Source organism: Ursus arctos, unplaced genomic scaffold, assembly GCF_023065955.2.
Source record: "Ursus arctos isolate Adak ecotype North America unplaced genomic scaffold, UrsArc2.0 scaffold_29, whole genome shotgun sequence".
Taxonomy (NCBI): Eukaryota; Metazoa; Chordata; class Mammalia; order Carnivora; family Ursidae; genus Ursus; species Ursus arctos.
In genome coordinates, this window is record NW_026622974.1 from 24493599 (window position 1) to 24508297 (window position 14699).

General features: G+C 39.7%; 1 protein-coding gene across 1 annotated transcript in view; it reads right to left on the reverse strand.

Annotated features, from left to right (window-relative positions):
- Positions 1-14699, reverse strand: part of LMBRD1 (LMBR1 domain containing 1) — a 117504-nt gene that overhangs the window by 100555 nt on the left and 2250 nt on the right. Inside the window, exon 2 of the mRNA XM_026507134.4 lies at positions 11382-11558. Within this exon, the coding sequence (XP_026362919.1) occupies positions 11382-11558 (177 nt within the window). The remainder of the gene's footprint in view (positions 1-11381; positions 11559-14699) is intronic.

The window sequence follows — 14699 nt, forward strand, 5'->3', positions numbered from 1 at the left end:
AGAAACTACAGAGTCATTTAAGACCCAAAGGGCTGGAAGAAAAAGGACAAATACTACAGAATATTAAAGAACATTTCAGATGAAATTCCACAGAACAGAGATGTAGTGGGTCATACATGTAAAATTTCCTCTCCTATTCTTCAAGATGACATTTAGAAATGCTCAGCCCATCCCAAAAGCATACAACTCTCCTCAATTTTATTTGACATTCTCACCTTAGACCAGTAGCTTTCACTCAGGGATGACTTTGTCCCCCGTGGGGATTTGGCAATGGGCCCCAGGAGGTGGGGAGAGTGTTGGCGTACTAGCGGCATCTTGTGGGTAGAAGCAAAGATCTGGAGAGAGTTAAGATGGCGGAGGAGAAGGGGACCCCTTTTTCAGCCGGTCCCCTGAGTCGAGCTGGATAGGTACCAGACCAGCCTGAACACCCACGGAATCAGCCTGAGACACAGGAAGATACATCTGGATCTCTACAAATGAACATCTCCAGCGCTGAGTATTGAGGTATGAAGCGGGGAGCCATGAAACCGCGCACAGATATCGGAAGATAAACGGAAGGGGGAGGGAGCCGCCGCGATCGGGCGCCGGGAAGCGGTAGCCACCTGCACGGGGGAGCGGGTGGGGCTCGCGGACCGGCACCCGCGAAACAGCAGACTAAGACCGGTAAGCCGGGAGCGCGCACCACCAGGCATCTCGCGGAGCACCGGAATCCCGGTGCGCTCACTGGATCCAGACTGAGACCGGGAGATCCGGGAGCCCGCGAGGGGCGGCTGGCGGGCCACCTGCACAGGGGAGCAGGCAGACTCACAGACCAGCACCCACGAGAGAAGAGACTGAGACCGTGAGCGGGTGAACACACGCAACCAGACTGAAAACCGAAGCTCGGGTGTGCTCACTGGAACCACACTGAGACGGAGTTCCGGAAGCGCGCGGGGGCAGCTGGTGGCTGGCAGTGTTAGAAACACAAAGGACAGAGACGCACCGGCCCTGGAAGTGAGGGCTGGGACGCCGGGTGTGGGGCGCACATCCCGGGACGCTGCAGGGTTGAGCAGCACCAACAGTAACAGAGTTAAAGTGGCCAGAACATCAGTGGAGAACAGTCCGCGATCCCTCTGTTCTGAGACAGAGCCTGAGATTCGGCCACTGCTGCTCTGACACTCAGAAGAGGGACAGCAAACCACCAGGGAAAGCCACCAGAGAACAAAAGCCTGGAAACACCGGCTCACAGGGTGCCCATCCCCATCCCCCCTCGCAGGGGACACGGAGACTCTACCCAAACAGGACTGCCTGAGTATCAGCGCGGCAGGCTCCTCCCCCAGAAGGCAGGCTGAAAAAAATCAAGAAGCCCACATCCCTAAGATCCCTATAAAACAAGGGCGCACGGCCTGGGTCCCGGTCAATAATTTGGGCTCTGGACAACCCCGCAACCTCTCCTCATCAGAATGACGAGAAGGAGAAATCCTCCCCAGCAAAGAAAAGACAATGACTCTATGGCATCTCTAGGTGTATATCCACTAATGGATATGGATATAACCAAATTATCAGAAATGGAATTCAGAGTAACAATGGTCAAGATGATGTGTAGACTTGAAAAAAGTATTAACGAAAATGTTAATGAGAATATAGAATCTCTAAGGGCAGAAATGAGAGTGAATCTGGCAGAAATTAAAAATTATATGAGCCAAATGCAGTCAAAACTAGAGGCTCTGATGGCCAGGGTGAATGAGGCAGAAGAACGTATCAGCAAATTGGAGGATGGGTTAGTAGAAGAAAAAGCTAAAATAGAATCTGGACTCAAAAAAATCCACGCTCAGGAATGTAGGTTACAGGAGATTACTGACTCAATGAAACGTTCCAATGTCAGAATCATCGGCATCCCCGAGTGGGTGGAGAAAAACAGAGGTCTAGAAGAGATATTTGAACAAACTGTAGCTGAAAACTTCCCTAATCTAACAAGGGAAACAAACATTCGTGTCCAAGAGGCAGAGAGGACCCCTCCCAAGCTCAACCACAACAAACCTACACCATGTCACGTCATAGTGCATTTCGCAAATATTAGATCCAAGGATACAGTACTGAAAGCGGCCAGGGCAAAGAAATTTCTCACGTACCAAGGCAAAGCTATCAGAATTACGTCAGACATGTCTACACAGACCTGGAATGAAAGAAAGGATTGGGGGGCCATTTTTAAAACTCTTTCAGAGAAAAACATGCAGCCAAGGATCCTCTATCCAGCAAGGCTGTCATTCAGAATGGATGGAGAAATAAAGACCTTCCAGAATCGCCAGTGGATGACCAATTTCATAACCACGAAACCAGCCCTACAGGAGATATTAAAGGGTTCTATAAAAGTAAAAAGGCCCCAAGAGTGATACAGAACAGAAAGTCACAATCGATAGAAACAAAGACTTTACAGGCAACATGGCATCATTAAAATCATATCTCTCAATAATCGGTCTCAATGTAAATGGCCTAAATGCTCCCATAAAACACCACAGGGTTGCAGACTGGATAAAAAGACATGACCCATCCATTTGCTGTCTACAAGACACTCATTTTGAACCTAAAGACACATTCAGACTGAAAGTAAAGGGATGGAATACCATCTTTTACACCAATGGACCTCAAAAGAAAGCTGGAATAGCAATTCTCATATTAGACAGATTGGATTTTAAAGTAAAGATTACAGTTAGAGACACAGAAGGCACTATATTATTCTTAAAGGATGTATCCAACAAGTGGATATGAGAATTATAAATATATATGCCCCCAAAAGGGGAGCAGCAAGATACACAAGCCAACTCTTAACCACGATAAAGAGACATATAGATAAAAATACACTAATAGTAGGAGACCTCAACATTCCACTATCAGAAATAGACAGATCACCTAAGCAAGAAATCAGCAAAGAAACGAGAGCTTTGAATGCCATACACGACGAGTTGGACCTCACAGATATATATAGAACACTACAACCCAGTACCAAAGAATACTCATTCTATTCTAATGCCCATGGAGCATTCTCAAGAATAGACCATGTTCTGGGTCGCAAAACAGGTCTCAACTGATACCAAAAGAATGAAATTATTCCCTACATATTCTCAGACTACAACGCTCTGAAACTGGAACTCAACCACAAGGAAAAATCTGGAAGAAACTCAAACACTTGGAGACTAAGAACCATCCTGCTCAGGAATGACTCGATAAACCAGGAAATCAAAAATCAGTTTAAACAATTTATGGAGACAACGAGAATGAAAACACAATGGTCCAAAACCTATGGGATACTGCAAAGGCAGTCCTAAGGGGGAAATACATAGCCATCCAAAGCCTCACTCAAAAGAATAGAAAAATCTAAAATGCAGTTTTTATATTCTCACCTCAAGAAGCTGGAACAGCAACAGGGGACAGGCCTAATCCACGCACGAGGAAGCAGTTGACCAAGATTAGAGCAGACATCAATGAATTAGAAACCAGGAGTACAGTAGAGCAGATCAACAGGACTAGAAGCTGGTTCTTTGAGAGAATCAATAAAATTGACAGACCACTGGCAAGATTTATCCAAAAGAATAGAGAAAGGACCCAAATTAATAAAATTAGGAATGAAAAAGGAGAGGTCACAACCAACACCAATGAATTTGGAAGGATTATTAGAAACTTTTATCAACAGCTATATGTCAATAAATTAAGCAATCTGGAAGAGATGGAGGCCTTCCTGGAAACCTATAAACTACCAAGACTGAAACAGGAAGAAATTGATTTTTTAAACAGGCCAATTAATTATGAAGACACTGAGTCAGTGATAAACCACCTTCCAAATAACAAAACCCCAGCCCGGATGGTTTTCCTGGGGAATTCTACCAAACATTCAAAGAAGAATAATACCTATTCTCCTAAAGCTATTTCAAAAAATAGAAACAGAAGGAAAGCTACCAAACTCATTCTATGAGGCCAATATTACCTTGATCCCCAAACCAGGCAAAGACCCCATCAAAAAGGAGAATTACAGACCGATTTCCCTAATGAATATGGACGCCAAAATCCTCAACAAGATCCTGGCTAAGAGAATCCAACAGTACATTAAAAGGATTATCCATCATGACCAAGTGGGATTCATCCCTGAGATGCAAGCGTGGTTCAACATTTGCAAGTCGATCAGCGTGATACATCATATCAACAAGAAAAGACTCAGGAACCATATGATCCTCTCAATTGATGCAGAAAAAGCATTTGACAAAATACAGCATCCTTTCCTGATTAAAACCCTTCAGAGTGTAGGGATAGAGGGTACATTCCTCAATCTCATAAAAGCCATCTATGAAAGCCTACAGCAAATATCATTCTCAATGGGGTAAAGCTGGAAGCCTTTCCCTTAATATCAGGAACACGACAAGGATGCCCACTCTCGCCACTATTATTCAACATAGTACTAGAAGTCCTTGCAACAGCAATCAGACAACAAAAAGGGATAAAAGGTACCCAAATCGGCAAAGAAGAAGTCAAAATGTCTCTCTTTGCAGATGACATGATACTCTATATGGAAAACCCAAAAGAATCCACTCCCAAACTATTAGAAGTTATACAGCAATTCAGTAATGTGGCGGGATACAAAATCAAAGCTCAGAAATCAGTTGCATTTCTATACACGAATAATGAGACTGAAGAAAGAGAAATTAGGGAATCCATCCCATTTACAATAGTACCAAAAACCACAGGTTACCTTGGAATTAACTTAACCAAGACGCAAAGGATCTATATTCTAGAAACTATAAGTCACTCTTGAAAGACATTGAAGAAGACACAAAAAGATGGAAAAATATTCCATGCTCATGGATCAGAAGAATTAACATAGTCAAAATGTCCATGCTACCCAGAGCAATCTACACTTTCAATGCTATCCTGATCAAAATGTCGATGACATTTTTCAAAGAACTGGAACAAATAGTCCTTAAATTTGTATGGAACCAGAAAAGGCCCTGAATCGCCAAGGAACTGTTGAAAAGGAAGAACAAAGCTGGGGGCATCACAATGCCGGATTTCGAGCTGTACTACAAAGCTGTGATCACAAAGACAGCATGGTACCGGCACAAAAACAGACACATAGACCAACGGAACAGAATAGAGAACCCAGAAATGGACCCTCAGCTCTTTGGGCAACTAATCTTTGATAAAGCAGGAAAAAACATCCGGTGGAGAAAAGACAGTCTCTTCAATAAATGGTGCTGGGAAAATTGGACCGCTATATGCAAAAGAATGAAACTTGACCACTCTCTCACACCATACACAAAGATAAACTCCAAATGGACGGAAGACCTTGATGTGAGACAGAAATCCATCAAAATCCTAGAGGAGAACATAGGCAGCAACCTCTATGACATCGGCCAAAGCAACCTTTTTCATGACACATCTCCAAAGACAAGAGAAACAAAAGATAAAATGAACTTGTGGGACTTCATCAAGGTAAAAAGTTTCTGCACAGCCAAGGAAACAGTCAAAAAAACTAAGAGGCAGCCCACGGAATGGGAGAATATATTTGCAAATGACACTACAGATAAAAGACTAGTATCCAAGATCTACAAAGAACTTCTCAAACTCAATACACGAGAAACAAACAAATCATAAAATGGGCAGAAGATATGAACAGATACTTTTCCAATGAAGACATACAAATGGCTAACAGACACATGAAAAAATGTTCAAAATCATTAGCCATCAGGGAAATTCAAATCAAAACCACGCTAAGATACCACCTTACGCCAGTTAGAATGGCAAAAATTGACAAGGCAAGAAACAATTGCTGGAGAGGATGTGGAGAAAGGGGATCCCTCCTGCATTGTTGGTGGGAATGCAAATTGGTACAGCCACTCTGGAAACAGTGTGGAGGTCCCTTAAAAAGTTAAAAATTGAGCTACCCTATGACCCAGCCATTGCACTACTGGGTATTTACCCCAAAGATACAGACGTAGTGAAGAGAAGGGCCGTATGCACCCCAATGTTCATAGCAGCATTGTCCACAATAGCTAAATTGTGGAAGGAACCGAGATGCCCTTCAACAGATGACTGGATTAAGAAATTGTGGTCCATATATACAATGGAATATTATTCAGCTATCAGAAGGAACGATTTCTCAACATTTGCTGCAACATGGACGGCACTGGAGGAGATAATGCTAAGTGAAATAAGTCAAGCAGAGAAAGACAATTATCATATGGTTTCTCTCATCTATGGAACATAAGAACTAAGATGATCGGTAGGGGAAGAAAGGGATAAAGAAAGGGGGGTAATCAGAAGGGGGAATGAAGCATGAGAGACTATGGACTATGAGAATCAAACTGAGGGCTTCAGAGGGGAGGGGGTGGGGGAATGGGATAGACTGGTGATGGGTAGTAAGGAGGGCACGTATTGCATGGTGCACTGGGTGTTATATGCAACTAATGAATCATCGAACTTTACATCAGAAACCAGGGATGTACTGTATGGTGACTAACATAATATAATAAAAAAACATTTAAAAAAATAAAAAATAAAAGTAGTAACTGAGAAAAAAAATAAAGTGACACTATATGTATACCTGTCAAAGAAAAAAAAAAAAAAAAAGAAGCAAAGGTCTGCTCTCTACAATGCACAGGATAACCCCCACAACAAAGATTAACCAGCACAGAATGTCAATGCCTAAGAAACACTGATTTTGAGGTCCCTAAAATAATTGGGAGCCAAAAGACAGGAACTCACTCAACTCACTACCAAATCTAAAACCCACCTCCATCTGTATTCAAATGTTAGTCCTTCCTTCTGCCAAATGCCAGTACTCCTATTTATGGCCCATCCTTTCCAATTAAGCCCCCAACCCTTTTGCTTTCTCAAAGACACTGTACCTGCAATAGTATTTTCTCTTCCCTTGAAAAATTTCTCCTACTCCACTGAATCCTAAAGTATACAAACCCTAGTAACTTCCATTAAGCACAGAGATACACACACAACCATCTAGAATAAAAACACCTCCCTTAACCCTACTTCTTACTCTCTTAGAAAACAAAAGTTCTTGAAAAGTTTTCAGCATTCCCTACCACTGCTTCCTCACCTCCCTGTCCACAGTTAACCCACTCCAACTTGAGCACCCAAATGCCCCAATGAAACTACCTGCTTGCTCTTTGGTCACCAACGACCAAAGCCAGCAGTCACTTCTCTATCCCTCTCACTACACCTCTCAACAACACTTCCAACTCCCTCCTTGACACCTCCTCCACTTGAATATTTAGAATAGACACTCTAAAGGTAATTTGTCCAAAATACAGTTCTTTTAACATGACTTAAAAATCATGAACAATTTGGCTCCCATCTTGCTCTTGATCTTAGCTAGTACCAAAGTACAACCCCCACCACCACACTTCAGCCAAATAGGCAAACTCATCTCTGTCTAAAAGCTTCTGTATTTGCTGTTTCCTCTCCCTAAAGGCTTTCACCTCTGGATCTTCACCTGACTGGCTCTTCCTCATCCAGGTCTCATCTCAAGTAACCTGTTTCAGCAATTTGGCCTTCCCATACCCCTATCTGAATTACCCACAACTTAGAACTTCATAGGAATGTCATATTTCCTCACAGAATGTATCACTAGGAAGTCAACTTGTTTTGTTTACTGTTGGCCTGATCTCACAGAATGTAGGCTCCATGAAAACAGCAGCCTCATTTATTAATCTCCAGCACCCGTGTGTATGAGGTACATACTACATGCTTAATAAATATTAAGCAAATAAATGTATTTAAGGTGCAATGAAGAATACAAAGTTCTAAGACACAATTTGAGAGTATAAATGAGGCAGTAGTGGAGAGTTAAACCCAGATATCTAATACTAACAGGCCATGAAGAGATGTTAATCATTGGAGGAGGGGAGTAAGATATGAACTTTTTAGCTGCCAAAACACAAAATGTTCCAATACCATATCTTTACTATTTTTTTTTAAATTTTTACACATTGCATAAAATAAAAAACATTTGTTCATGTCAGTTTCAATTCCTGATTTTTTTTTGTGATTGGTACATTTTGTGTTGTATCATTATCCAAAATTATTGGTCAACTATATAAAACACCATAACAACACTTACAGCTATTCTTTAAGGTTTTGTTTTTTTTTTTTTTTTAATCTGAAAAGTTAATTGTTTGCAAAAGAACTAGAAACAAATTATCTGGCTAAAATTATTCATAGTGCCATGTGTAGGGAAAAAAAAAATGGAAACAACTCAAGCATTATTATAATATACCCCTGCCACAAGGAGGCAGAGAAAGCAAGGAAGGTAACTAAGACAAACTAGAAAAGTACTGTTTACTATCAGCTTACAGAAAAGCTTAGGCACCCTCCATTCATAATCATTGACATCTGCAATTCCCAAATAATTAATTACACCTTATAAACAAGCCTACAATCATTTAAAGACTTCAAAATACTTGAGGTGAAAATGGATAAAGTGAATACATATATTCATTTAGGAATAAGAAATGCACATCATAAAAATTAAGATAAAATATAATTCATTATAGAAAACAGTATCAACTTGTACGTTTCTCCTAAATAATAAGGAAGGGCAGGATAGATTAAAGCTATTATGGCATACTTTTACTCTAATATGGCTAAATTTACAATTGTGGTATGAAGTCTGAAGAACTAATTCTTAAATATTTGTACTTGTCTTTCTTTCACTAAGCACCTCAAGAAATTTCATCAGTAACTCTTTGGAGAAAATACTTTCTACGATTTATTAGGAAAAAGTTTTTTAAAAGTCTTTTCAGTTCTACTTTTAAGCATCAGCACAGGCGCCCTTCAAATGAAAACTCATGAATTTCACTAGCCCCCAGTCTCCCACCTCAGAGAAAGAAAGAAAAGGGAAAAAATCTTTCAAGATACCAAGAAAAAAGGGGCGCCTGGGTGGCACAGCGGTTAAGCGTCTGCCTTCAGCTCAGGGCGTGATCCCAGCGTTCTGGGATCGAGTCCCACATCAGGCTCCTCCGTTATGAGCCTGCTTCTTCCTCTCCCACTCCCCCTGCTTGTGTTCCCTCTCTCGCTGGCTGTCTCTGTCAAATAAATAAATAAAATCTTTAAAAAAAAAAAAAAAAAGATACCAAGAAAAAAGCATCAAAGTATTGGGGGGCAAATACTGATACATTATCTCAGCTCTAAAGTAACTGAAAATAGAACAAAACAGAGACAAGTAAATGCAAAATAGAAAAAAAGAGAACATATAATTACTGAATAAATAATCTGATAATCAAAGAAAGAAGTCTGTAGAAGGTGGAGAAAAAAACGTTAACATTTTTCTCTCGTCATTACTAGTGCCACATTTACATTTAACAAATACAAAATAAGCACATTAACTATATACATTTTCTTCTCTTAGGAAATATTTAATAAAACAAGTGCCCTAAATTTTTATAGGTTATAGTTTTGCTTTTGTAGGTGGGTGAATTCTCAAACTCTTCCTCAAAAAAGTAAAATGCATCTCACAGACTAAAAAACAAAAACTAGTACCCAGTGACTACCAAGTTAAGCTTAGTCCCAGAACAATTACATTATCTGAGAGAAAGTTCAAAATTTCATGAAAATACTTTAGACATTTCAAGAAGAAAACATATCCCCACAAAATCTAAACAAACCAAATATTTTAAATTCAAAACTAAGAAATCTCCTATTCGATCAATAATTATACAAGGGATACTACTACTTCTATATCAGATCTATCTGTCCCTGTATCCATATAGTACCCAATGAGAATATATATATAATCTAGCGTACAAAGAGCTCTAAAGCCAGGGGACAACTGGGTGGCTCAGTCAGTTAAGCACCTGCATTAGGCTCAGGTCATGATCCCAGGGTCCTGGGATCAAGTCCTACATTGGGCTCCTTGTTTGGAAGGGAGCCTGCTTCTCTCCTGCACTCCTAGTGCTTGTGCCCTCTCTCTTTCTCTCTGGCAAATAAATAAATAAAATATATTTAAAAATTTATTTAAAAAAAAAAAAAAGAGCTCTGAAGCCCGATTGCAGAGTTTCAAATCCCGGCTACAGCACCTACAAGCTGTATGACCTTAAAGAGGTTACTTCATCTCTCCAGACTTTGGTTTCTGGCCCACAAAAACATGGATAATACTATACCTCATAGGGTCGTTTGGGAGGTTAAAGAGAGTTAATATATATTAACCATTGAGAATAGGATCTGACACAGTAAATATTCAATAGTTGTTAAATACTATCTTCATACAGCACCTGGCACATGCTAAGTGCTCAATTAATACTTGCTAAATAAATGAGTGACCGGGATGCATGGGTGGCTCAGTAGGCTAAGCATCTGACTTAGGCTCAGGTCATGATCTCAGGATCCTGGGATTAAGCCCTGCATCTCAGGGTGTGTCCTCAGTGGGGAGTCAGCTTGTCCCTCCCCTTTCCCTCTGCCCCTCCCACAGCTCATGCTGGGGGGGGGGGGCTCTCTCTTTCTCAAATAAATAAAATCTTTTATAAATAAATTAAATAAATAAATAAATAAAGTGACCTACAGTAAATAACCAGTTTTCATTGCAATCGTAATGTATCTAAACCTAACTGCAAAAACGTTTTCAAATTCTTTTAAGTCTAATTGGCTCAATTCGGGAACTTATTTTGGAAGCATGCAATACTGAGTTAACTGGAATATTTCATTCAAATATTTAAGTATCTACTCTGGGCTAAACACTTGCGATACAACAATAAACAAGACACAGTTTCTGCCTCAAGAAGCTTAAGCTATTAAGAAACTTAAAAATATGTTAATTAAAAAGGAACTCAGAAACCTTCCAGTCCAACACCCTTCATTTTAAAAATGAAGAACCTGAAGTCCAGAAAACTTAACCAATTTGGCCAAAGATATAGCCTAGATAGTAAAGAGTCAAGACTGTAAGTCAGGTCTTGTAACTCCCAGCTAGCTTAGCGGTCTTTTCCGTATACCATACTGACTCAAAGTACTCTATATGAAACAGACTGAGATCTTGATCCACCACTAACAAAAGCTCTGCTAAATTATTTATTTACTGCATTAATGTAAATCAACACAAACTTCAAGGGAGCTATGGGAGACACAAAAATAAACTACTGTGATTACTTAATATATTTTCAGATCAACAAAAGGGATTCTTCACATTTGGAGGGTTGGTGAATTAATATTCTTAAGTCAGTTAACAGTTTGTTTCTAGTCTTCCATGGTGTTTGTCCCATTCTCAGTCTCTATGCTGCATTTCCACTCGCATTTATCCCCTGGAGACAACAATAAAAGCACAATATATACTGGACTGCTAAACTTAAACACTTAATTGCCAAGAACTTGAAAGGGGAAAAAAAATCACATAGTATGATAGTAATTACCTTAAATGTACCATTTTGATTTTTCATGTAAGAAACCAAAAATATATCCACTGGTAGAAGTGCTGATGTGATAAGTGCAATCGCCAGAGAAAAAATTGCTGTTATGGTGGAGACAACTTCACTTTCCCGTTGACTTTGGTATTTACGAACATATATCCAACAGAATGCCAAAATAGCCTGAAAGAGAACAAAAAGAAATGTTTTGTTACTGCCCTATGTATTCTCTAACACAGATGATACTATGTGTTTGAAAGTTTCCAATGGGAAACCGTCCAATGAAGGTTCTTTTAGATGTGTAAGGAAGGTCCACTAGGTCTTATAAACTTGCTGAAGATTTATAATATTCAAAGCCTATTTCATGAATGCCATAAAACCTCACTTAGGTGCAAAGACACACACAAACAAAAGTTATTGATGACAGTGCTCAATTACACATATCCTCATTGAACCTCATTAATGGTTTCACACATCACAATTGTAGTTCTGAATGTTTTTTACCTATAGATTTCTCCAGCCTAATAGAATATAACTTGAACTGAAATTAACTTCTGCCCCATTATGACAGTTCAAGAATATCATTCAGCTAAAGATTACCTGCCAATAATCACCACGCAATTGACAAATTATACTATAATTCGAATTTTAAAGGGCCTTAAACAAAGAAAAGTGAACATTTAAAATGAGTACACGTGCACTGCAAGGAACTTTCCAGTGATAAAAATACAAGCAGAGGTACTGAGGATGACATCTCTAATCCACCAGGTACTCTTAATAGTTACCACTGCCTTTCTTATGACTAACACAGAGTATAGGACTTCACTCACGATTCTCCAACTTCAGGAAATATCAGAACCATCTGGAGGGCTTGTTATAGTAGAGAATGCTGGGCCCCACCCCCAGTTTCAGATTCAGAGGTCTGGAGTGGGCCCAGAAAATCTGTATTTGTAACAAGTTCCCAGATGAGGCTGCTACTGGTCCAGGAACTACATTTTAAGAACTCTACTCTACTCAAATTTAGGGAATTACAGATAGGTACTAAATCAGTGATTCTCAGCCTAGGTACTGTGTTAGAATCACCTGGGCAGTTTTTAATACCCTTATGCGGTCCCCACAAATCAATTTATACTGAAGCTCCTCCAGGCAACAGCACTTTTAAAAAGCCTGAGGAGGAGCACCTGGGTAGCTCACCAGTCAAGCGACTGCCTTCGTCTCAGGTTATGATCCTGGGGTTCTGGGATTGAGCCTGGCGGTGGGCTCCCTGCTCAGCGGGGAGTCTGCTTCTCCCTCTGTCCCCACCCGCACTTGTGTTTTCTCTCTCTCAAATAAATGAATAAAATCTTTTTAAAAAATTTAAAAAATAAAAATAAAAAAGCCTCAGGATTCCAATCTGAGCCAAACTTGAGAACCACTGTTCTTTGTTTTCCATTTTATTGTAGTTGACACACAATGTTCTATTAGTTTCAAGGGTACAACATAGTGATTCCACAACTCTACTCCCTATGCCATGCTCACAAGTGTAGCTACCATCTGTCACCACACAACACTACTACAGTATCACTGACTCCCATGCCATACCTTTCATCCTCATGACTTACTCATTCCATAACTGGAAGCCTGTACCTCCCATTCCTCTTCACCCATTTTGCTCATCCTCTCCCTTCCAGCAGCCACCAGTTTGTCCTCTGTATTTACAGGTCTGTTTCTGGTTTTTTGTTTTGCTTTTTATTCCACATGTAGGTGAACTCATACGGTATTTGTCTTTCTGTCTCTGACTTATTTTACTCTCCAGGTTCATCCACGTTGTGGCAAATGACAATAGAATATTCCTTAGCCATAAGAGAGAACGATTGTTTTAAATAAACTCTATTAAGAACTCCGAGACAAAAGCGCTGTTTTGTCCTTTCACTCTTTTCAACAGATTCAACTGTTACTTCCTTTGTGGGTATCCTAGCTCAGGAGCCTGAACACCACCACCACCTAATTGGTTTCACAGCTTCCAAATTCCCCCTACCACAATCAAGAAATAAGAACAGTTCCTCCACTGCAGAAAAATCCCCTTTGCCCCAGTGTAGTTAACCCCTCTCTCTACTCTCCACCCTTGACAACCACTATTATCTGTCCCTATAGCTTCTACCTTTTCCAGAATGTCAGATGTATTTATACAGAATATCGTCTTCTGAGTATGGCTTCTTTCACTTAGGATAATGCATTTTAAATCTATCCAAGTTGTTTCATGCAATTCCTTCATATTACTAACATTTCAGTGGTGTCAGAACAGCAGGAAAAAATAAAGTGAGAACGGAATGTAGACTTTGGAACCTGGATGTTGGAGGGGAAAAAAAGACCTACATTCAAATTCTGATGACTTACTAATTTATTTTTGTTTGGGGAAATTATTTTCTCATAAATGTATATTAATATTTTAGTGGACTTGTCTTTTTAAAATGAACTCACAAATATTTAAAACATTCCTCAAATTATTTTGAAGCCACTGGAAGCTGAGCCTAAATCATTCTATCCTTAGCAGGACCTGACATGAAGTATTCAATAATTTCTTTGATGGATTTCAAAAAGATCTGCACTTTTACAAAATTCAAAGTGATAGGTCTTACTGCAGAGGAAGCTGTTTGCCAATACCAGACAGACAAGCAGGGAAAGGGCAACCCAGCCAAAATAGTTAAGCCAAAGGATCCTGAACTTTCTGGTCTCAGGATCCCTTTACACTGTTAAAACTGAGAACCCCAAAGAGCTTTTTCTTTATGTGGGTTAAATCTATCAGTAGTTACTATATTATAAAATAAACCAAATGTCATCATCTATAAAATAGTAATAAGAATACTTCATAGCAGGTAATAAGGATTAAATAAGATGTAAGCAGTTACTGTGGCCAGGCACTGTGCTATATAAACTCTTTACATCTATCGTAATTCAGACCTGGATATCCGGCATACTCTGTTGAAATGAACAAAGGGAACCTATCACTTCAAGGAAAAAAACCAACGGTATCCGTTCCCAATGGTAAAATTCAAGCTTTCAACGAAACTTAGAATTTTGGAAAACTTGTATCCATGACTGCAAGCTTGACAGTTTCTCAATACTTATTTCTGGGACATTTCTTCTTACAGGTTTAATGATAGGGTTTCAGATTCCATTGTTTCGACTAACCTTTAGAAAGCTTTCAGTTACTGAGTTTTGGTGTAGTATTTAAGAACATCCACAATTATCTAAAAAATACTCTTCTTTCAGGGACATACCACTAAAATAGGATATTCTTCATATACTTCAACCAAAACAACACTCAAAAGACTGAATACACAA